The sequence below is a fragment of the Saccoglossus kowalevskii genome, chromosome 2, assembly GCF_978046115.1.
Source record: "Saccoglossus kowalevskii chromosome 2, keSacKowa6.1, whole genome shotgun sequence".
Lineage (NCBI taxonomy): Eukaryota > Metazoa > Hemichordata > Enteropneusta > Harrimaniidae > Saccoglossus > Saccoglossus kowalevskii.
This window is the reverse complement of record NC_140642.1, coordinates 16,746,822-16,772,833: the sequence shown is the minus strand read 5'-3', so window position 1 is coordinate 16,772,833 and position 26,012 is coordinate 16,746,822. Positions and strand designations below refer to the sequence as shown.

At 35.1% G+C, this 26,012-nt stretch overlaps 1 protein-coding gene across 3 annotated transcripts in view; it reads left to right on the top strand.

Moving 5' to 3' along the window:
- The window catches only part of LOC100377557 (uncharacterized), a 70,471-nt gene that overhangs the window by 42,956 nt on the left and 1,503 nt on the right, over positions 1 to 26,012 (top strand). For 2 of the 3 annotated variants that reach the window (XM_078005316.2, XM_085492301.1), the window contains 10 exons: positions 14,964 to 15,170; positions 15,458 to 15,551; positions 16,366 to 16,563; positions 17,318 to 17,479; positions 18,020 to 18,263; positions 18,434 to 18,596; positions 18,747 to 23,124; positions 23,397 to 23,572; positions 24,199 to 24,327; positions 25,330 to 25,480. In XM_078005316.2, the coding sequence (XP_077861442.2) occupies positions 14,964 to 15,170; positions 15,458 to 15,551; positions 16,366 to 16,563; positions 17,318 to 17,479; positions 18,020 to 18,263; positions 18,434 to 18,596; positions 18,747 to 23,124; positions 23,397 to 23,572; positions 24,199 to 24,327; positions 25,330 to 25,480 (5,902 nt within the window). The remainder of the gene's footprint in view (positions 1 to 14,963; positions 15,171 to 15,457; positions 15,552 to 16,365; positions 16,564 to 17,317; positions 17,480 to 18,019; positions 18,264 to 18,433; positions 18,597 to 18,746; positions 23,125 to 23,396; positions 23,573 to 24,198; positions 24,328 to 25,329; positions 25,481 to 26,012) is intronic. The other variant, XM_085492296.1, reaches the window with a different exon arrangement.

Sequence of the window (26,012 nt, the reverse complement as noted above, 5' to 3'; positions counted from 1 at the left end):
TGCAATAAAGCGCCTCAAACACAAAGTAGACAGTAGAATCGGGGTAAGACTTAATAATAGGTTTTGACTCGTAAATCCTTTTGGAGTCTTGCAGATGATGCGTCTGCAAGCAAAGAAGGCAGCCTATTTCTCATCTGCTTGTCACTCAAGAAGGATGATTTTCAAATCCAGGTAGATATGTGCTGCATTCATTGACCTTTGTCCAAATTGGTATTACCCTTAATAATACACATGTAGATTCATACTAGACACTGCGACGAGTATAAACTGTGATATATTCTGTAAACTGCTTTTATTTTATTTAGGATCTTAAAAAGACAATTAATTGCCCTTTAAATTATAAAATCGCAATGAAAATAAAATGATTTACAGTTGTTAAGAGTTGATGATTGTCTTGGTGCACTCTTCTTGTTTTTGTATGTGCACATCATAATTAGGTATGACAGAATGTTGCAGTTTTGATAGTTTAGCAAATAGCAGAACACCTTGAAAGGTTGGCGTGGTTACCGTTTCCTGAGTAACTATACCACTATATGCTTCATCACGTCCTAAGAGGTATCGCGCCTAGAATGTCAATAAGACAGATCAACTGTGGTATTGAAATGCTGTCATTTAATAACAGTTACTATAGAAAATTCACTGCCTGAGAAATGCTTTCTAGGTTTTCCTGTATAATTTTAGAAGGTCAAAGAAAATGATTATATTTCACATATTCATCCCAATCTCACTTCTGATTCACTGACTTGTCAGATTTATTCCTCAGAGTGGTTTCATATCAAACTAATAATTTCTAAATATTTCTTTTGGAGTGGATTAGAAGATTAGAGTTGGTGCATTTCAATGAATTGCAATATCTGGGCATAACAAAATTGCACTTTGTTGTGAGAATTGCTATGCAATAAACAAAAATTCTACTAGCTTCTTACCTGTGTAGTCGTCAGTTAATTAAGTATTAGCCAATTTGTGTGACATGAGGAATAATACATCAGTTAGTTTATGTGTTAACAGGAATTTGATGAAACTACTTTGAAACGGCATCCCTCCTGCTGGGTTCTATTTTATGAGAGAAAATCAAACTGTCGGGAGTACTTGAGAGATTAAACTACCTGCATTACCTGCTGAGCAGTTTAGAATTGCTCGTCAGGTTTAGCAAATTCTAACGTTATTACTCCCTCAATTTCAATAATAAAAGCAAATGCACTGAGCAAATTTGGTTAATATAAGTGAAGTTTAGATGGGAAATATTTACTGAGTATTTTTTGAATCTCTAGACATAACATAGCTGCAGCTCACACAAATGCATATAGCATGTGATATTGACACTTACTGTGCAATATTTCTGTACCAAATCACACCTAGTACATGGTGTGTAAATGGATATTCTGTGTTTCTGCCGACTATAGTGCCAGTGTTATTGATTGGAATAAAATAACAAATCCTATGTCAATCCCTGTAGATCCATAGAGCTGTAAAAATGTTGAGGCTTATTTACAATTTAAATTACCTGACACAGACAGAAATTTCCATCTATCCATGCTCTACGTGCTCTTTGGCCATTTTCTGGTAGTATATTACTGAGCTTATTGGGTCTGTGTTTGTCAATTATGTGAGAATGGAAAGGGAAGAAAATAATAAAATAATGAATTCTCCTTTTTCAAACTGAAAGGTTTCATCGCATAAAATCAGGCAATAATAGAATGTTGGGAAGTGTGATTGCAATTTTGGTCAAATTGCTTGAGTATATGTGTGTAGTAATCCCCCCTGGCAGGCTTTGAGTCATGGTGTGATTGGAGCTTAATTCCGCAATACTGTACTATTAATTCATTGGACCGCCGGGAAATGGAAAAGCCTTGAATTTCAAGCAGTACATATGAAAGTACAATTGATGCTGGATTAAAAAAAAAAAAAAAAAAACACCCAGTGCTATGATTTCAAATGAATGCCGTGACATAGTGACTCAAAAAGGCTACATCAACAAATAACAAATGTCAGCCTTAGGTGAAACCTCCTCATCTGACCCTTTCAACAAGAATAGACTATTAAAAATTAGGATTATATCAAATAGTATGAGCAATTAATAATTCTAAATCCCTTGTTTGAAAACTGTCCCAACTGACACATGATTTAATTAAATATTATTTGAACTCCAAACTCTGTCATTCATTAGGTCTAATTTGAGGTGCAAACAAGATTTTTAATTTGGTTTTAGAATTAAATAAAGATTGATCGACACACTGGAAATTCCAATACGCCAAGGTTGAATTTGGATATCAAATTTTGATTTCAGTTCTTCTTGTAATTTCATTATCTTTAATATTTTGATAAAACAAAAAGTATAAATTAACTAAATAGCAAAAAAGTTCAAGTGTTGTGTTTACCTTAAGAGGCCCTGAGATGTGTAAAATGTATCATCGTCACTGATGTAGAGAGAGAATTTACAGCAAACCCATCTCTGAAATTGGATGTAGGCAAAGAGCCAATCTGAGTAATATAGCTATCAATTTTTGTCACATTTAGGTTAGTAGAGAGTTAAATCTGGATTTTAATGTTTCCCTGGAGACTTGTATGTAATGCAAGACAGAGCCTGGCATCCTGACGTTTCCTCAAGTTTGATGGTATTGTGTACCTGTGGTTGTGTATTCACAGCTGATCCCCTCCGCCCCTGTTGGAAATACGCCATAGTGTTTATAATACACCATGTATCAACAAATCCTTGTAGATCTTTGTGAGTGATTATGCAGTTTCTTACTCTTAACTTCTTCAGTAAAATGTATTATAAAAAAAAAAAATCGGTCAAGTACGAGAATATAGCAAAATAAGGAACGAATTAGACTACTGTATACTAAGATTGTTTTCGTTTGTTTCATGGGAACCTCGCAGTAGGGCTGTAAAATTAAACTGCAGTCCACATTCTGATGCACTTTGGTTTTCAAAATGGCTATATACTTTAAACCTTTGTTGCAATGTGAGTGTAAATCTGCAGGTGAAAATTGAGAGAAAGGAAGTGCTTCGAGAAAATAACCCAGGTAGTGCATGAAACTCACCAGCATGTTAATGTAAAAGACCTAACCCATTGTGATGATGACAGCCTAGTTGAATGGCTTTAAAGAGGTAATGTAACAGAAGGTTGACAGGTGTGAGAATCTTTGCCGAAAAGAAGACGCTCTAAAATTTACTTCATTGAAGTAGTAGAGTGGAAAACATTAAATGTTATGAGGTGTGAGATCAGCGTTGTTGCGATCAGTGGCACCATATTGCCCAAGGGACGCCTATGAGACTGTGTGTACTTTGGACTGACAGACACAGTACTTTACTGCAGAGCGACGCCATTCACTTTCTCAGATAGTGAAAATGTGTTTTACGAGTCTAACCAAACTGACGAGTCCATTGACAATAATACAAACGTCTACGCAATGATTATAGTGGCAAGCAAGCAGCCAATAACGATGAATGTTTGTAGATACCGACCTATCATTACGTCTGCACCAATGGGCATCTAGGGATTTCAGTCAACTATACCTCATAAAAAACATTTCCTTATCCGAGGTAATAAAATCCTCCGATACCATTGATATTGAACTTTTTATTGTTATTTTTCCCCATTGCATGATAAAAACTGGGAGCATGAATGATTAAAAATAAAGGCCACTTTACTTCTTTCACCATTCTGGCATTTTTATGTACTCTTATTAAATTATACATTGACAATATTTTAATTTTATCGCCCACAACAGTTTATCTTGTGAATGTGCACGTGGTTTGTATATGAAAAGTCTTTTTTTTTTTATATAAGGTGAGAATGCCCCACCCAGCTATGTATTGTCGTCTAATTATTTGTAGATGCGGCATTCATTATTCCACCAACAATTGAAAAAAAATAATTAGTTCTATTCTAGTAACTGTATTTATTGAATTGTCTCTTTGGAAATCAACTTGGCTATTATGTTCTTTGTTTACACTGTGTCAAGTTCATTAGATTCATAGAGAGGTCAGAGTCTCTGTTATTTGTATGTAAACAATAGCATAACATTCTCTTATTTAGTTCATTGTGAAATAATGCGACTGACAGCGTTATTTAGATTCAGTGCGTGAATTTTCACGCCTATATGCACAGGTTTTAAAATTTATATAAGGAGGAAGGAGTTGTTCAGTTCATTCACTGCACTTTATAACTGTGATTTGTAACTGTACTTTTTTTATAATATTGATGCTATATATAGGCAAAAAAAATCCTAGTTGGAATTGTCTTTACCTTTCAGAATTTATTGAGCAGTGAAATAAAAATTAAAAAAATGGTGAATCTTTAAGATGATAAAAAAATATCGACATATAACCACAGGCAAACCTTTTACATATTTCATTTATTTGATAAAAGCGTAGATCACAAATAAATCGACTGCACTATCATACAATAAAGGAGAGGAAAAAGCTTCAGTCAATACAGGCCAGCTTTCAATTGCCAAGAACTCAGTTGGGTTAAGATTCATACCTTACAAACGAGTAGTCCTAGATCAACTTTTTAGCAAACCAAAGAAACAGTCACTTTCTTTTTGGTCTTTCTATTGTGTGATGATATGTCTGCTTGTCAACCAGGCTGTGAAGCTTCCCACCGAGACAATAACATTGTCAATTTTCAAATAAAACTAGTCATCATATGCTTTTAACAGGCTTTCTAAAACCTTGTATGCTTGTATCGATTTATTGATGATCTCAGCTCACTGCACTGCTTTCTACCAATCATTGGTGCACTGAAGAAGAACAACTGAAAGCTGCCTATTGTGTGCATGTGAGTGAGATGACGAAGAAGATGATTTCAGAGTTAAATACAGTATTGATTGATGCAATCTATTTGTGAATTCAAGCCAGTTTTACATGGCAATCAATGTTGTGCGCAATGTTGAGCACATGCTGTAAATATATAATGACAGAACCAAGAAACTTTCTACTAAAAGTCGCATTTTAATACTTGATGTGCATTTGCATATTGTCTTGCCTAAATGTAAATTAGTGTACATGTCTGTCAATGGAAACCTTTTTTTGTTAATTTGAATATTTTTTTTAAATGTTTAGTAGAATTTTCTCAATTTAAAAGTAAATGCTTTCTTATACATGACTAAGACAGTGATGAATCAACTCACTCACAGTCATCTAACTTCTATCAAAAACACTTCTTACTATTCAAAGCTAAAATAGTGAATAAAAACCATTGCAATACTCTTGTCCAATTATTGTCCAGGCTGTGGGAAATTCTAGTAAAATGTCATGAAATTCTATCGGCGATTTCAAATTCATTGTATTGCAATATTAATGTGAGTAACCGGCAATCGTACAGACATCCTGAGCATTCATGCATGTTTCACCAAATTTTTAATGATTCAAAAGACTTAAAATCTGTTTTGTATCACACTTGTTTGTTTCCAGTCCACTCCAATCAATGTAGTTTTCAATGGAAATTGTTGTCCCTACAATTAACAGATTTTTGCAATGATGGAAATAATTCTAACAGCCCCCATGTTACATGCTGTACTGGGTGTGTTGTGAATAGTTATGTTCAATTGAATTCATTATATTGATTTCACCATCGCTGTTTGAACAGTTTCAGAGGGTTGCCTTATATACACAGACAAAGGTATCCACTCCAGCTGTATGGCTGTATGTACTTGTTTTCTTTGTTCCCCCTTAGGGCTGAAACCAAGTCTCTTCTGTAATATTAAAAAAAAGATGCGTTGTAAGACGATGGGCTGGCTGCAGCCTTTTTATTGAAAAAAAAGAAAATGCTACAGGGGATTCTACTGCAATGTTTGAATATAATTTACAATTTCTAATGTATAAAATGTTGCAGATGTTGAAAATGAGGAGGGACAAAAGAAGCCATACATGAAAAAAAGGGAGGAAATAAGTATCAGAAATTTTAGCCTCTGGCTCATTGAAATTTAAAGATCGCACATTCTGTACAAATGCAGGCAAGGTGGTTAAAAAAAAAAACAAGACATGTAGGAAAGCCAAGTAACTTGAATCAGAACTATCAGGTTAAGATATTACCGTACCTGTGCTTCATCTTTTTACATTCACTATCTTCGTTAGTGCACAAGCGAAGCCCCCAGGAACAATATTCGGCTAGCTTTCTGTGTACGCATGATGAAGCATGCAGAGACCAAAGTAATGGATCTCAGAGGATACATTAGCGCTGATGAGAAATGAAATTAACACATGCCACTTTTGTCTTTTCTCATTCACCCTGTCGGTTCTATTTATTGTCAGACTCCATGAGTAACGTGTGAAGTGTTAATTTCTATTAAATTTCTGTTTGTTTTTCCCCTTTGCCTATGTGACTACATTCACATCCCCATGCCCAGTATTCAGACTTTGCCATGCATTTGTTGTGACTGTACATGTATCATGGAATATATTTTTAATGACTCTGCTCAGCAGGGGCCCCAAGATCTGCTTTAATAAAGTCCCTTACTACACAGAAAACTGTTTTGTAGCTTTATTACTGAAACTAATAATAAGAGTTTGTATATTTTACATTCATTAAACCATAACATTGTCAGGTGGTTGCATGAATATAGTCAAATGACTTACTCATAATTTTTTTTTTCCCACCTACAGAATCAAAATTATTTACATTGTATACATAAAATATTACATACATAAAATATATCATACAGTACGTGTAATGTAAAATTCAAAATAAATTGTTGAAATGTGAAATATTTGTTGAAATTTCCTCTGAACAGTTGTTTTGCCGATAGGCTAAATAAATAATGCAAATAAAGACCTGAATGGTTGTTCCTCATTTTTGCTACCTTGCTACTTTACTATTATAGTATTCAATATTTATTTCTAATTTGATATTTTTGTACAATTTAATGAATTATTTTTTTTTTTTTCCTTCACTGAGTGTATTGTGTTTAAGAAAGTTGACTTCTTTTGTTCATGCTTTTAATTTTAATCAAGTCGTCCGGATATCTATTGCAAGGTATCATACCTCATAGAAATATTTGTGTTGCGCCCATAGAGAATACCCCTTGTAATCTGCAACTTTGCCTCGGGCTCCACTTGTTTTTAAGTTGTCCTCATGAATGCGTGCAATGTCCAATCTAAGCACAAAAGAAACTATTTTTTTTTGCTTTTTTTTTTTGCTCTGTCAATGATTCATAATCTCAATCTCAATCTCAAGAGCCTTAGGTCTATATTACAAAGTCTCACGTTGATTGTCTTTTTTCGAGAATTTACACTCCAGTACATTTTTCACTACTTTAGCATTTCCGTCGTTTCATGTGACACATCATGAATTATGACATAAAGGATATATACTTTGCATTTCAATGAAGTTGGTTCTTCCCATCCAATTACCAGTATTCAGTATATTTTATGACGTCTCTGAATGCCACTGTGTAACATTCATGAAATTAAAAGCATGTGCATGTTCTCAAGATAATAATTCGGCTCCAGAGAAATTGGTGCTGGCTTCAGTGAACAAATTGATCAAACTTATAGAAAAGTAATTATTTCTTTCCCTCTTCATGATATTGGATTAGTTTCTGCACACTCATTCCCAATTTGCATAAAAATTACTGAAATCATGAACTTGTTTGAAAATCAATGTTATTACCATTTCTATCGTCGATTCCAGTAATAAATTCCTTTCAAGTTCTGTTTCTCATTTTCATCAGATTAATTTTCTCAATAATTGAGTAAATAATCTGTCAATCAAAACTCTATTCGAAATTGAAAATTAATTTCTTGGCTTCCATGCATATTTTATGAAACAGTCAGATTTGGAGGAATCCTTTCAGGCTCTGACAAAAGTAACAGAAAGTTGTTTATTAATGGTGTTATCACTTGTACTTGTCATGTACATCCTTTTATACTCGCCAACAAATAAAACCTTGATATAAAAAAAATAACTGACAATAGTTTTTTTTGTTCAATATGTGTGCAGCGGCAACTTGGAGACTTGCTTCATTATTTTAATTATATTAATGTGATGAATTTTCTTTGCACTCATACCCGGTGGTTGAACTACAGAACAGTTGTTTCCACATGTACTGTGTAATGTATGTACCCCATAATGAAACCTGATATTAATAACGAGAAATAATTTGTCATATCCTTTTCTTCCTCATTTTCATCAATTAAACCAAATCAATTGTGATTATTTGAACAGTATTTTTCGGCAGTAATAAAATTCCCCACTTAATTGAAAAATTCTGTCTAGTTGGTGTCCCATTTGTTAAACCAAACCCCATTGTACAGTTAAGCTTTCAATAATGGTGTAATAATATAGAAACCTAATTTATACTGTGAAATTGCATCTCATTACACCAAATTTTCTCTATTAGATACACCTATGGAAATTATGAAGGGATAAGTTATAATAAATATTAAATAAAGTTTCTTATATGTCTTCAGATGAATGTAATACAGTACTCTTTTGTTTGTCGGAACAATGGTGAAGAATGTTATTAGAATTTGAGCTAATGACAGTTGAAATTTTTTGACAACTGACCGTTAGGCACCTTTCCAATAATGGTGTACCTGAATACTGACTTAGTAAAGTTTGCCTGGCCCTACTAGATAATAGACTCCTTTAGTGCTCTGACAATAACATGCAGTATATAAGGAAACAAAAAACCATCAAAAAGGATTCCATCATAAACTACTGTAATAATGAAAATGTTTAATAACAAAGCTCTAATACTATTGTCAGTAACTAACAGGCTGTAGACTCAATGTTCAGCTTGTTCTATTGACGACAGAAAGGACTGAAACTAACATCATTGTGCAATTTGAGTGCAACGACGAGAAAATCTCTCTCAGCGACATCTTCTCTGCAAACTGATAAATCTCATTATGAAGTTAATATCTGAATATCTACATGGTGGCAATAAATATATAGTATATGTATTGAAATAAACTCAAATGGGCAATATATGAAAGCATCAAGGAAGTGGCAATGAAGTGGAAAGTGCCTGAGAAAGTGTAGGACAAAGGCACCGACACCATTATGTGATTGAAATGAATAGTAAAGTGATGCAGCTCAATAACATAGTAGTATATGCATAGTCTGCCGTAAACTGGCAATATATTCATGTCCTGAGTCATTACGACCAATCACTAACTTATTAACTTGGCGATATTTCTATTCAACTTTTTTATTTTCGCTGTCATAAACCAGTCGTGTGTGATTCCCCACTTTTACCAGAAATGTTCATGTCGGTCGTATTAAATGAGCATAGTTCTGACTTTGATGCATATTAAAACAGACACAAAAGTCAGTATTTCGATGCATGGCTTTTAGTAGTGAGGCTACACACGATGTTTTTGACCTGTATGCTTTTTTTAATGGATTGCACATATTTTCTTTAGATTTGAAAGCATTTAAAAAGTGTATTGATTGACCCAATCTTGGATGAGCGTGGCAAATAAAACAAATCACGCTTTATAGAAATCATAAGAAAGAATGCTAGCCCTGAAGGTTGTTACTGTAACTTTATTAGCCATGTGATTATTAATCAACGTTTCATCAGTGAGAAAGATTGAGCAGTGCTGGAGGGTTACCTGGGATATCATTGTGTCACTCTAGAAATGTTTGTTTATTTTGCCATCCTAGTTTACATGCAAGTCATTAGGCATGATATTTGTACTTGTGGAGCAGTTATACCTTTCTGTTTGCACAAAAATTAGCCTGCAGTGATTTATCATCAAGGTTATCTCTTGCTGGATTGTTCCAAAACAAATGGAAATTAGAAAAGCAATTTATTATAACTTAACCAGCTGCTGACACTGACATTCTCTTTTTACAGTAATTTGTTGTAATTTTTTTTTTTAAATCTTGATGTATTAATTGTTTCTTACATAGTTTAGCCTGTCAGCATAGCTCCAATCCATCAAAGGCTAGATTCAAATCTGATTCATCCTGTTGTACTTTCCGAAATTAAAAAGCAAGTCACTGGGGGTCACCTGTATCTTATACATAGTTTTGAATTTTCAGTATTCAGCACACTGTTCACCTTTATTACATTTTTGCTTTGAGGGCTGTTTCATTTTAGATGCACCAGGCTTCTTTCAATTACCATTATTAAAACATGCAAAATTTATTATATTTTCAAGTATCTTTCAGTAGGATATTCCCCTGAGAGATGGGATCAAACCAATAGAATTTTAAATTCAAAAAAGGTTTACCTCGTGCACGGATTCATGGCAATGGCACGCTAAGAACCAGCCTTGGATTGAAATTGTCAGACATGTAAAGTGAAAACTGTAGTAGAGAAACAAACAGCTCAATATAACATGACATTACCTATATGAGAATGTTTCAACATACTTTGTAGTGCATGAACAGTTGCATTACATGCAAAGACAAAGGTCAGATATTGAGTAGGATAGTTTGTGATGACAATCTGCTTGCTAGAACACGACACTCAACGGTTGAGCACTAGATTCTTGCTGCACAACTGAAATACTACCTGTACAATCAAGGTTCATAATAAACGGGATGTGATTTGCTGGCTTTTACTTTGCAATCTGTCTCCCTCCTGGAATCAAATTTCTTTTTTTAATAGCCTGGCTGTGACAGTTCTTTAGAAAGATTCTCTCGTCCTGTTCTGATTAAATACGGCTAACAAACATGATTTCAGTTTGAGATGCTAATTAGCAACGTTTTGACCAATTATACGTTTTATCCAAATTACCAGACCATTCATTCCATGTTGTACATCGCATTCGTAGCAGCTTGACTTTTCTTTCAACAACAAAAAAAAAGGGCCATAGTATTATTTTTCACATAATGATATTGCGATCACAACCAATAAATAGAAAAAAAAAGATATTTTCTTTTGAAATGTGATTTCTATAAGAGAGGAAATAACATTGAAAAAAAGAAAGAATGCTTGCAACTAATGCTCTTAGTGTTTTTCATAGAAAGGTTAATTCATCTGTTTTATGTAGTTTATTTGAGTCTCACCGGAATCTGCAGTAGCGTCCATGGACATAAAGGTCAGATTTGCAACCAGGATAACAGTAATACAATATTCATTGTAAAAAAGACTCCAGACTCTTCTTTTTAAACATCTCCTGAGAGATTGGTGCAGCTGATAGCAATTAGGAGTGTTACATTAAAATTACAAATTGTATCAACAGCTCCTTATTAATATGCTCTGTCACATTTCATAGACTATTTACCTTTCTCTAAAAGCTAGTGAATTATTCATACTGAAAACTTCAAAAGTATCATTTCTTTCTCACTTCTCATCTTTATATATGTATGCTTTTTTGTGTTTAAATGACAGGTAGACAATGTTATTGTGCATGGCTAATAGCCCCCTCATTTAAGCTATCTGTGTGTCATTGCTGTCACCTTCAATCTGGATTTAACAAATTGCACATGATAGAAATCATACCCTTTCACTTAAAAATTATGATTCATACTGTTATTGTGTTATGACGAGTGATATTGTTTCATCACCCGATTGTTCTGCGGTTATGACTATAGAAAGGATGTAGCTTTTCAAACCCTAACCTTGCTACCTGCGCAAACAGCCGTTCAAAAGAAATTCACTTAGCCAAGCTTTTATGCTGTCTACAGAGGTTGCTAATATTTTCCACAAACATTTTATAGCCTAAAAGCCATATCATGTAGTGTTGTTATATTAAATTAGTGAATTAACATACACACCAGTTTTATTCACCCGAACTCCATCTAAAAAAAAATAATCAGATTGGGTTGTGAAATGACTCTTTTGTGTTCAAAATCCTTGGCATATCACTCAGTAGCTTTGCTGACTTGGCTAGGCTGATACACTGGCTTTTAATACTGTTTCCTCTGCACAATTAGAGTTGTGTTCTTGTTTTATTAATAGATAGAAATATACCATGATGCTATATTCTTCTATTGTAACAGGTCATATGTACATTAATTGTTAATTATATGAGCTTCTAAGACTCTATTTCCACCATATATGTATTGTGCTTTATGGTATATATTAATTAAAGTACAGGAACTCGCTAGTTATTTAGCTATAAAAAAAAAAAAATATTACTGGCTACCACATTAACCTTTGTTCATTATTCTCCCTCCTACTTGAACAGGTATCTCTGTCTTTGATCGGATATTCCAACTACATGTCAGCTTACTATTTTTTATTAGACCCCCTAACTTTGTGGTTTCCATGCTTCCAATATTGATTGAATGTGAATTGATGCTTGGTGGTATATTGGCATAGTTGTCACTTTGTTAAATTTTCATGTTAAATTCCCATATATATAGCTTGCACTATCTTGATGTAAATATATTCGGCTCTGATAGAAAGGAGTACTTGAATTAGTAACAAAAAACATCATGAAAAGCCAGTAAGAAAGATACATCACATTCAAAGTAGCTGTACTAGTATGCACCCAATATACAAGTTTGTATTCCTGATTTTATAATTTATTCTGCAATTTGAATGAGGTCATTATTAATAAAAATTTATGCACATGATAAGTTCAATTATTTTGCATCAGTGGTCTTATCAAAAACAATATTTGGTACTCAATATTTTCTCATTTTATTTTTCTTTCTACAAGGCTTGCCTAATTGACAGTTGCTAGGTATTAAGTGCTGGTTATGCCATACACAGCAGTGTGTGTCATTCTCCATTACCTGTGACAGGGTGGCCACTGCAAACAACGCATTTTACAATCTGTCAAATATAGACTTAAACACATTTTGAATGAGCAATGTGTTATACTTGCCTCTTAATTAATATGTTGTTTCTACCTCTCCTGCTCACTCACCCATGCCTGCTCTTCTAGGTCACTGATCACCTTGGTTTTTGAATAATTCCAAAAAAATCCGTTGCTTAGTTACATTTGAATAAAATCACATCTAATCTAATCTAATAATCCTGATATTTAAACAATATTGCTTTGTCAGTCGTCAAATATAATCATAACTTAAAATAATTTGAGAATCCTGAGTTGATGTGGGGGGAGGTTGTGCAATCTCCCATCTGAAAGCATAATTTCAATATTGTAATAAATTTACAGGAAACTGTTTTTTTGTTATAAGAGAGCATAAACTTGAAATAAATGGGTGAACTGTTGTTTTAGCTGCTCATTATAATTTGTGTGTGGACAATCATAATTCAGCTGGTGGCTATAAATTGCAGTGTGATACAAACTAGAAAGTATGAGTGCTTAGTTTTACAGGTGAGCCTGCCTCATTAAAGCCTTACAATTCAGAAATGCATCATATCTGATACACACTTGAAGCAAAACCCATCAATGCATGGCTCTGATAGAATATTGTATTTCTGCCTACCAGCAGATTATAGTTGAAGTGATCAGCAAATATGACAGAGATGTATTATTTTCTACACTATCGTGAATATGCTGCACACTTTTAATACGCTAGATAACTTAATACCCATGTTCCACAAATATTGCTGGTATAATTTCCACCAGGATGACAGTTTTAATTAAACATTCAACGCGCCGGTGCACAGTTTTAATGGTTAATATGCCCAAGTCTGACCTGAGAAATGGTTGTCTGTGTAGTTGCCGACAGGAAGGCTACATAGGATAACCATCAGAAGATGATTACTTAATTTCATGAGAATATAATGCGTGTTTGCCTTAATGTGATATGTTTTATGTATGTGCTCCTTTTTGCCCTCCTCTTTGAAGTATAATCACTGTGCTGCATTTAATCAAATGTGAAACGTTTTTTTATTATTTTTTTCTGTGCTCCAGTGCTAAGATTGTATAACTACTACTTCAGAATCTTGAAACATGATTTTCTTCAAGCAGTACTGCTATAAGCACTTGTTATAACTATTTGTATTTTAAAACACTCTATAGAATAACTCAAGCTTTGTGTTTAAATTCTCAATTGTTGTTTCTTTGTAAATTTATTCTCAGTGATGTAGAACAGAGTCCCCGCCCCTTCTAATAAAAAATAGCAGCCATATTTAACTTAACCAATTTCTTATTAAAAGAAATTGGGGACAATTTCTTTCTAATTTCCTGCTTTGAGAGCATATTAGATTTCTAGGATAGTGTGAAATATATATGGCTCAATTTAAAATAAGTTCTTCCTTTACATGAAAACCATATGCTATTGTATATTATACCTACTCCCATCACATAGTAGCAAATTACTTCTTGGATGTTTTGTCATGCTGCTTTTAAAACTCTCACACAAGTAGCAAGGTGTTATCTCATTTATTTTAAAGTAATTCTGATTATTGATCATCTTTGGACCAAAAAGTTACAACTTAGCATATTTGACACTAGTGTCTCACCAAATATGATAATATTCCTACTTTAACCCCCCTCAATCATATAATGGTTTGTACCTTGCTATTGAAAGCCATGCCTACACCTGCAGGTCTGAAGAATTGCCAGAGCATGTATGCAAAAGGCAGTGAGATAAGACACAACATTTTTAGCATGACTCACTGATAACAAAAGAGCTTCAATTAATTTTGGATTAAACTTGTATCAATTTGTAGAGAGGGAATACTAAAAATATAGAATGGTAGTGCTAAAAAGGAATAATGTAATCTTTGTTAAGTCAAATAAAAAACCTTTGTCTGCTTGACAATATCCAATTTTATTACCTCATACATGCACAGTTTTCACTATTTTTTATGACAACAATGACATTTGTATGATAATAACTAAATAGAAATCTTTTTAATATGTTACAATAATTTTTGCCAGATTGAACAGATTACTATTGCGTTATCTATCAATAACCTCATACTTGTACTGATGGTGTGCCATTGTTCTCCAATCTCAGCTCAATTGTCAAGTGCAATTACGTTTTAACAAATAGACTTTATCTTTAAATTTTGTTGGCTTTCTCTCCTCTTTATGGTACCCCTGATACGATCTCAGCTGTGCCAAGACCCACTGTGGTTACATTTTGAAAAGATTTATCTAACGTTTTTTTTTTACTTAAATTTGTAAAGGTGAAAGTGATGTTAAGGATATGTCCAAGTCCACACCATTATGAAGGAGGATCGTTTTTATCCTTAGATCCTAAGAAGAAACAAGTTACGATATACGATCCGGCGTTTCTTAATAATGGTTACATGACACCAGCACACCGAAGAGCAGGAGTTATGGCTCCCAAAATGTTTGCATTTGATGCAATATTTTCACAGGATGCAGCACAGGTATGTTCAGTTCAAGCTTTTAAAATCAATGTACTTATTGATTAAAATGGAGTGGATCTGAATTAAATGTGTTTGTTTTCTTTATTTATGAAATAAATACTACAAAAACACTGTTTGGAAAATTGGTGTTTTCATCCTATGATTGTAAAGTTAAAAATATTATCCATTAAATTTGAAAGGAAATATATTGTATGTGAAAAAAAGGGGGGGGGGTTCCCTATTTGAATTTAAATTGCTAGATACTTGTAAATAGACTTGTCAGTTATTATTTTGTTCTCTCTTGTTAGGCTGAAATATGCGCTGGCAGTGTTGCAGATATTGTCCAATCAGTGGTGAATGGTGCTGACGGTTGTCTATTCTGTTATGGACATGCACGTCTAGGTACGAATCATTTATTAATTCAGAGCATGCTTTTTATAACAAATCCCATCTTTCATTGCAGAATGTCAAACATAAAAAGGAATGTCACGTAATTTCTGATGTTAGAGCTTGTTTGCTTTCAATGGGTGCAGTAATAAGAAAAATATAATGTGTGCGTGTCTTTGAAAACCATTGAATCGTCTTTTCAGTGAATCGTAGTACTCAACATCAGGCAGTGAATCGATTCAACTAGGATGTTGGATGCTGAGATAGTTAGCCATATAAATAGTACTTAATGTTTAAAGATACACACCCTCAAATTGCTATTCACAAGCATACAAGATGACGAAGAAAGGTGCATTAGCTCACTGGACTGCAGTTGGTAATATGAATGATGTGCAGTCTTGTGGAAGAAATGGAATCAATGTGTCAGTTTTCCATTAATGCATTCAAGCACAAGCTGAAGTCATCTGCATGCAGTGCGGCAGTCGGGCAGGCAGCCTGGCGTCTTTAAAATTCTGACTGTTGAACTTCTCATGATTACACATAAGTACATGAGATGTGTGCGATTGATACTCAAAGGCATATCAAGAAAGTTGATGCAAATTTCAACTAACTTTGACAGCTTCTTTTCTGCCCTATGAGTAGTAGCATTAGCAGTAATACACAACCTCAATAGTGTCAATATGACCCTTGTTCCTTCTGTCAGATGTTGAGATTTGTGTGAGATGTCACGCCATTTTAATCAGTCACAATTTCCATTCACTGTAACGTTAATTTACTTCTGAGATTCACCTTTGTATATTATTAAAAAATTTTGAATGTGATGTTTCAGGCAAAACATATACTATGATTGGTAAAGATGATCATCCACAAAATCTTGGAATCATACCATGTGCCATCTCCTGGCTCTTCAAACTTATCAATGACAGAAAAGAAAGAAGTGGTGCTAGATTCTCTGTGCGTGTCTCAGCTGTTGAAGTTGTCGGCAAGTCAGAGAACCTTAAAGATTTATTGGCTGAGCAAGCAATGGGTAAGCTAATGCCAGTGATATTTAAGCCATCTGTTGTGATCTAGCCCATCTGAATACAGTGATCAGGGCATGATTTTATTTGTCTACTTTTATATCTTGACATTTGCCCCTAACAATGGCCAATTCCCCAAACCCCCAGTAGAGCCAGCATCAGTTTTCCTAATGAGACTCTCTTTTTGAAATCACTTGACTTTGCCATGGGTCAGTGCTTCATCACTGAATGTCTAAGTTGAAATGGTGCATTATGAATTCTTAAAGTGTTCTCCAGATTATTCCCACCGATACAGACATATAAAGTCTTAGTCACCGGCCTTACAAGAAATCTGTTCTATAAAGTTGAACTGTTCATTGAATCATGAGAGTGCTGCCATATTTTCTACCAAATCATTCTAAGTATGTTTACTTTTCTTTCACAAGGGAATCTGGAAGAGTCATTTGTCTTCTTTGACTCATACTCATTAGGGTATCATTATGATTGTTGTCGATAAGCAGAAGTAGATTTATTGAGGCCACTCAAGTAAAGTGGGCTCAAGCTCTTATTTTTTTTATTTATATAAACATCAAATTGATTCATAAATAAAAAAGAACTGTGTGGAAATAATTAGATATCATTTCTTGCAATTGATGGACTGAGCTCAATTCACCATGGATTTTGTTTCATTTTTATGATTTTTTTTTATTAAAATTGATTCTCACACAATTAATGTTATTAATGTTATATTGATTTTTCTTTCTTTACTTAAAATCGCAACAGGAAGTGCCAATGGGGTTGGGACCTCCCCTGGTATCTACCTTAGAGACGATCCAATTTGTGGTGTTCAGCTACATAATCAAAGTGAATTGCGTGCACCAACACCAGAGAAAGCTGCCTTTTACCTTGATGCTGCCTTAGCTGCCCGGTGTCAGCCAATGTCAGGTAAAAGCACTTTTTAAATACATGTGTTCAGTGAAACCTGCTTAAATGGAACATGAAAGTAAAAATTGTTTAAAATTTGTACTGTATAAAGCTTGTGAATTATTTTGCTGATAGTCAAATGCACTAAATTAAAACCCAGTTAATAACAAAATGTATTGTTTTCTAAAAGCTAGTAAATCCAACATCAAATTTGCTAATATTAAACCCAGTGAATATTTTCCCCTCAGCAGTATTCATATTTTGTAATGCTTTTGGTTTTGATATGGTCTATTCACAAAGGGTTCAGTTTATATAGGTTTCACTTTAGTGGCAATGATTTAATCAATTCTGCTGAAAATTAAATTTAAAACTTGTACATTTTTATTTCAAGAATAAAAACAAAATAATCATCTTTTTCAACTGTGAGGGCAGCATTCATCGTATGTGCAAACTTTCAAGTAAATGTTGACTTAACATGAAGCTGGATTCATTGTCTGTATGAGAGAAACTATTGTAACTACTCTACTTGATTTATTAATTCACAATTGTGCTTGTACCTAGATGGTGATCCTGATGAAGATGCCAAGACTTCCCACATGTTGTTTACATTACATATCTACCAGTATAGAGTGGACAAATCCGGAAAGGGTGGTGTGGCTGGCGGTAGGAGTAGGCTGCATCTCATTGACCTGGGCAGTTGTGGGAAATTAGGCAAGACAAACAGTACTGGATCAAGTCTGTCTTTATCAGCACTGGGCAATGTTATATTGGCTTTAGTCAATGGAGCTAAACATATACCATTTAAGTAAGTGTTTGATAAATTTGAATTTAAGAATTATACATTTATACTTCTTTTATAACAAGTTTTATGAATTATTATTTTAATGTATTTATATGCAAATGTGAATCCATTTTAACATTCACATATTCATTGATTGTTCTGCTAATCAATAAAAATTGACTATTTGTTCACAGGGAGAGTAAATTGACACAGTTGTTACGAGATTCCTTGGGAAATTTATCATGCAGAACAACCATGATTGCACATGTGTCAGCTGGGATGTCATTTTATTCAGAGGCATTATCAACAGTACAGATGGCATCCCGAATTCATAGAATGAGGAAGAAAAAATCAAAGGTGAGTTTCTGTTTATTTCAAATGAGCAATTCAAAACAAATATCAATATTACCACCAAAATATTTGAAAACTATGCATACAAATATCCAAGGGAAAATATGCATTTCAAGAAAAGTATTTATATTTTTTTTTATTTTTTTTTTATTTCAGTATTCAAGCACTAGTTCCTCTGGAGGTGACAGTTCTTGTGATGAAGGTCGTATTCGTCATCCACGTATCCGAGCCCTACATCCTAGGAATCCTCCCATGCTTGTCCCCGAAGATGCCACAGTGACAGATGCTTTACATTACAGTGATAATGAGTACATATCTAGCAGTGAACAGTCCTGTGATACAGTGATTTATTGTGGGCCTAATGGAGCTGCATTAAGTGATAGAGAACTTACAGATAATGAAGGACCTCCAGCAGTTGTTCCAATTGTCCGGTCACCAGTGTCCAAAGTACCAGCTTTCAACAGAACACATGCTCGGTCGGCAGGTAACTCCCCTGAGATCAGGAGGAAGAATTCAGGTGCAAGGGGATCTGATGGAGAGTCTGGGAAGAAGCAACTTGGTTGTAGGAGTGCTGAGAACAGCCCTGAGATCAGAAGAAAGAACACAGCACCTGTTCCGCCACCTCCACCAGATGCACCAGTCCTATGTGAGTTTGGTCCTGAGACAGCTCGCAAAGTAGACACACCTCCTGGTGGACTTCCTCGGATGATGTTTTGCGAATTTGGCCCAGAAACTGCCAGGAAAGGTGACAGTGTCAATACTGAAGAAAACTTACCATTTGTGTGTGACTTTGGTCCACAAACAGCCAGAAGATTAGATAGTATGAATTGTACAGCAGCTGAAAACCGGAGAATACTGTGTGAATTTGGTCCAGAAACTGCCCGAAGGATGGAGTTTGAAAAGAATGTGAATACTAAGAATTATTCAAATCTACCAAGAATGAAAGAACAAAAGAACAAACAGGTCGACAAAAAAACAACTGGAATACCAACACCTGTTCATTCTCTTTTACCTACTCCCAAAGCAAGGAATAGCCCTTCTACCTCACCTGAAAGGTCACATTCACCTGCTCGTGGAAAATCTGCTGCCAAATCAATAAAAACAACACAGTCTAAAAGTACAACTGACAAACAGAGTTACATTCCCACATCAAAAATGTCATCAACAAAACAGAGGGGTCCACCCCCAGTCAAACCCAAACCCTTAGTAAAAACTGGAAATCTACCAAATAAGTTTGAAAGGACAGAACCTCAAGGAGGAACATTTGAGGATATTACAGTAATAGACTGTGCCAAATTGAATATGAATGAAGCTCTCTGTCAGAAACTGGCATCCATGAAGAACGAATCTATTTATGACACTTCAAGTATTAGTGAGGTATCATCTGTTCATTCTGAGTGTTACAGAGATTTTGAAAATGAACTGGAGGAAAGGACAGAGCCAGCTGGAATGAGTGCAACAAATGAACAAATTAATGTTAAGGAATGTTACTTTGTGCCAATACCTAGAAATGAAGCTCAGGATCAATCAGGTTTATTTGAACAATACATGAGTGATAGACCTGAAGTTGGCTGTAGGCCTGAATTTGATGTTCTTGATAACCAGCCAAACGTCAAACTGTATGGGGATTCAACAATGTCACTTGAAGTCAATGCACCAGATGTGTCGGATAAACAAATAGACAATCTTGATGATGATTATGATATCAACGATGAAGAAATTGAAATGTGTATGTGGCAGGCTGAAAACAACGGAGAACTTTCAACGTCAAATGTACTCCCATTCTCGCAGTTTGGGAACTCTGTGGAGATTATTGGAACTGAGACTGATGCAGAAGACCAAATAAGTCCCTCAGAAGCACCAATGGTGGACTTGCTCACCAAAACGCTTGACCAAATGATGGCTAACAATAACATGACAGATTTCACATCGTCTGAGTTACCACTTAGTCCAGAGAGTGACATAACAGATACGGCCAGTTATCGTTTTGAAGATAATGCACAGTCTGTGTCACATGCATCATTTGATGATGAAGATGACACAGAGTCCATTGGACCCAGTTTAATTCCTGATGAACCTTCATCTAGCATGTATTTATCTGTTAACATGTTTAAAAAACAACTGTGGGATAGATGCAATCCTGATGCTTTAGATCAAGAGGATGCGGATGATGCCCAACTAGACAGAAGTGATAGTGATGATGATCATCCTTTGAGGCCTTTGAGTATGCTCAGTGTGGACAGTGATAACACATTCACCACATCGGGTAGGTACTCCAGACCCGATAGTTTAATGAGTGCTAATGACCAATACAAGATATTCACTGGGGAGGAGAGAAATCAGAGGTGTAAACCTGTGTGTATAACTCGCGAGCCTGAAACCATTCTCAATTCTGTTGTGCCTGTGAAAAATGAACAAATCAAAGAGACTTGTGAAGTAGTGAAGGATACAAGTGATGAAAAAACGAATTACCAAGAGCGACGAAGAATATCTGAAAGTATATGGAAGCGGAGGGAAAGCTACACAGAAGAAGAGTTACAAAGGTTAGGTATTAACGAACTAGATGATATGTCAGATGACCAGTCATCACCCCAGCCTCAATCCCCAATGAATGGATACAATACCACTGATAGTGGTATACCTACTCTTCGGAGTCTAATCAGTAAAGGAGGCGTCACTAAACCAGCTGCTTGTGTCAGAGATAACTGCATTCCAGGCAGCTTTAAATTTGCTAGTCCACCAACAAGTCCTTCTAAAAGGTATCTCTCTACAACACAAGATGGGGTTATTTCCGTCCATCCTAAAATTGCCCCTCAGACAACCAGTGAGATTTTGAGTGGAGATGAAGGAAGTACAACGTCTAATACACGGGAACCGATGCCAGATCTATTGATGGGGTCGCCAAAGAGAGACCCGTCACCATCCAAAATGCAGTTGATACCGATGGTTGAAAAGACATCAATGCAGCAGTCTGTATGGAGAAAGGAAACAAGACTGTGGCATGTAGAAGGGAAATCAGACCCAGACATTAGTGACATGAAAGATGATGTATTAGTTCCTCCCCTCATTCCCACTACTATTGGCATGGTAGCTCCACCAAAGTATTCACCTATTCTCTCTGATTCGGAGGAGCCTCCATGCTGGTTGTCACGACAGCCAGATGGTGCCTGTGATCCACCAGAAGTTGTCAAGGAAACCACGCTATCACCTATGTGCAATAAAAAATTCAGTCATGTTGTAAGAAGAAAGGACTTAAATGGCAAGCCAGATGGATATGCATCCGATTCATGTTGTAGGCTAATGAAAACTCCCCAGTCTCCAACAAGAACAATTTCTCCATCATATTCTGTATGCAGCTGTTGCTCAAATAGAGAAGATATTAATGGAAACATTCAGGAAATACATCGTCTTGCTGCAAAGTGGGAAAAAACTTACAATTCCTCTCGTAAAATGCCAACGGCAAAGACAGCTTTGACATCAAAAAACATCAAACCAGTTGTTCCCCCTAAACCAGGTGGTGGCAGTAATAGACCCAATGTTTCTCCTAAACCAAAACCCAGTGTAAAACCAAAGACACACTCTAAACATAATACTCCACCAGGTCACCAATCCTTAGCTGATGTTGTGCACAAATTGCCGCCAAGAAGGCATAATTTAGAAACCTCAAGTCTAAGGTCTGCATCAAGTGCCAGTAGTCGAACAAGTTCCAAACTACCAATCAGATCAGCTAGTACTACTGCTGTTAATCTTCTCTCAAATGCAGGAAGCTCAAAATTGAAGAACTCTAAACTGCCACCACCATCTTCCAAACTGACTAAGAACTCTTCCACTACCTCAAGCAAATCATCTATGCAGTCAGTTCGAAGTGTAGCATCTAGTAAATCCAATATGACAAACAAGTCTCAGACCAGTTCAATTAAGACTATGCAAAATGCTAGTAGTAAGACCAGTAAAACAACAAGTAGTGGGAAGTCCAGTACAGGAACTAGTAAAATACCCCAGAGTACAGCAAGTAAATCCAGTAACAGTTTATCAAGTAGTAGCAAAGCAGTCAGTAAATCTGCTCCATCTCTTGCCAAAAGTTCTAGTGCCAAATTACAGCAGAGTAGCAACATTAAAGCCAACAAAAGTGTCTTAGAAAGTAGTGCTCTCAGTGCCAACAAATCCAACCAATCAATTCGGCATACGGATTCTGACAGTGGCAATGATAGCGGCATAGCTGGTGCTGAAAGTACACCAAGCAAAAACAAATCAAGACTGTTGTCGCCATATTCTACAGTCACCAAGCCACGTATGGCAAGTCGTTGTAGCAGTGGACATGGTAGTGATAATAGTAGTACAATCAGTGACACTTTAGGATTTACTGCAAGTAAGATAGCATCTCCATGCACAGGTGGCACCAGTAGTGGTTATGAAAGTATGCTTAGAGACAGTGAAGCAACTGCCAGCACTTCATCAACGCATGATTCATTGAGTGAAAGCTCAGCTGGAAGAGTGAAAGGAGTGAAAATGCTGAAAAAGAAACTTTCTCAAGGTATTAATTTATTTGTTGGATTCAGTTCCTCACTTGATCAATAGATTTTCTGACTAGAGCTCTACTCCTCTATTGAAAGTACATTCATCATTGTGAATACTGATGTTGAATCTGTCTCATATAAAATCAGTGTTGTGTGTATAATGTATCTGAACAGATGTGGATTTTTGATGTTTAAACTAATTCACTTTCACCATAGAAATATGTTAAAAATTCCAGTATCATTGTACATTATAGATATTTATACATTATTGACACTTCTGCCCATTTAGGTAGTAGAAGTCGCCGCAGTGGTCCTCCAAGACCGACAGATAGTCCATCTGCTGTACGAAAGACCAGCCCAGGCAGGTGGTTGGATATTAGACCCAAATCACCAAAATCAGAGCCAGTAGAACTAAAAGTATATGAAGTAGATGAAGTACCTAGGCGGCGAAATGAGGATGGAGAGGTAGGTTTACATCACTTGTATATTATCCACTCAGTGTGCACTTGTATACGTGTATCTTTTTGTAGTATTGCTGTTGATCATAGAACCATTCTTTTCTTTTTCTTTCTTTTCTCATCTCCATCTTCATTTTCTTTTCACCTCTTTGTAATTTTCTTTGTGTACTAAGTGTAATATTTTTATTTTGCAGCGAGTGCGGAAACTCTGATAGTAAATGTGAATCCAAGTAGTATTTTCAAACCTAGTACTGGAAACATTTCTACAGTTTTGTAAATGTAGGTTTTGTAAACGGTGTCAAGACTCTTCCGTGTTATGGCATTGCTTGCATGACCTCCCCCCCCCCCCCCTTCCCAATTTTGACACCAAATTCTGATTACTGACACTAGTTTTGGTACTAAAAAGGCTGTTTCAAAATATAATTATGATAACAATGCTTGTTCAAAGAATGCTATCGAGGAATATCTAATACTTGGCTGTTCCAACCTTGCTAATACATGTAAAAATGATCAATTTCATAGCGAAAACGTTCTTTGGTGCAGCCTTTTTTTTCATGTACCTTTCTATCTACTAAGCTTCATACTGCTACTATAATATTGCTTCTCTCTTTACTTGCTGCTTACCATTAATAGAAGAGTTCTGATATGAGCTCTGAGGATGATGATGAGGAGGAGGAGATGGAGGATGAGTATTTTGAGGATGAGGAGGGTAATGATGTTGATGATGAGGATGATGAAATTCAGTGTGATGATGAGGAAGAGGTGGGTTTCATGTCATCACCACTTGCATATGTTGCTGTATGTGTATATCCGCTGCCTGATTGTCTCACCTTACCTAATTGACGTGTATTTTCCTAGCATGAATTTGAATACATCGTTACATTATACACTCACAATTATCACTCAAAACCGTACAGTAAATGGTGTCATATACAATTATATTGAATTGGAAATCTGTACTACCTTGTAAAATTGTCTTCATCTGTGCAGTTGTCTTATTCTTTTCTATGGTCTGTGTGCATGTAGTGAGTTATAATTGGTTCTATGTAAAGTTATTTAATGTTCATATTTATCGACTAATGTTTTTTTTGTTTATTTTTCCCCTTTGACACACTTATGTTCAGATACTCAGAGAAAAGTTCACTACTATTGTTAACATTCTACCACAGTAGCAAGCTTGGTGTTGATTGAAATGAACTATTCTAAAATCTAGCTGTTATACCTAGAAAATTGAAAACTTTTTTCGTCAGTCATGTTAAAATGGCTACATTGTATTTTCATTTTGATATTAATTAAAACTGGTATCTGGTCATAACAAAACTTGGTTCCAATTATGTTAAAGAAGGACGCTACCAACAATAATTTATGACACATGGCACTATTAAATTGTGTGAAGCTAGCCTTTAGATTTTAACTAAATATGTTTGTCTAAAATACATAATGATATACGCTGTAATAATATAAACAATTTTCAACCAGCTTGATGATCAGCAAAGTAATAATGTATAAGTATTCTGAACAGTGCCATTTAAATATGTTGCTGTGCTTTCTGCCTTAACATGCTTGTTGTTCTCACTCCTTTTTACTCCAATGTGCTCCAATGAGAAGATTACATAGGCTGCTCCACTGCATTGAAAACACTGTGTAGACATACTGGTACACTGTTGTTGCCTTTAAATGCATGGTACACACAGATACACTGTTCTTGATGTTAGCACATTTGTATTGCATTTTTTTTAAATGTAAAATTTAAATTCATTACAGAATATGGCATACTTCAATGCAAAATTGGTAGCAATTGAGCGAAGACAAGAAACAGTAGCAACTTTGAGATATAAACAACAACAGTTAAAAGAAGAATTGTCAGCTACCAAAGCTAAATTGATGGTGGACTCTTCTCAATGGAACTTTAATTGTAAGTGTGTATTATTAAATTGAACACATTTCATCTTACCGGTAATTAAATGAGTAATTTCAGTTTCACTTACTAAGCAGTACATACAATGGGAAAGGAATGTCACCGCTGAACTACTGAAAGTAGTATGGTAATTGAAATGTATTAGGATTATTATGCGACATATGTCCAAAACATTCAAATTTTGGTTGTTGAGGCTTTTGATTTGATTTGATTTGCTTTTGAAGCATATTGATTCACGAAAGCTCATAAAAATATGTCATATAATATCGTATTTGCCTTATCAGCATACATATGGTCTTCTGTAAATTACGTCTATGGTCAAATAAGTCATATTTGAATGATATAATCCAGTACAAAATAATTGCAATTTTTAGTTTATATGTACTTCTATTAGAAATATGCATCTGATATAGAAAATGATAGTATTTTAATATTAGTAGCGCATGTGTTTAGATAAATGACAGAAGAGTTTATGGTCATACAATAAATGTACTTGTGCTTTGGAATTGCACTTCTAATAGAGCCAATA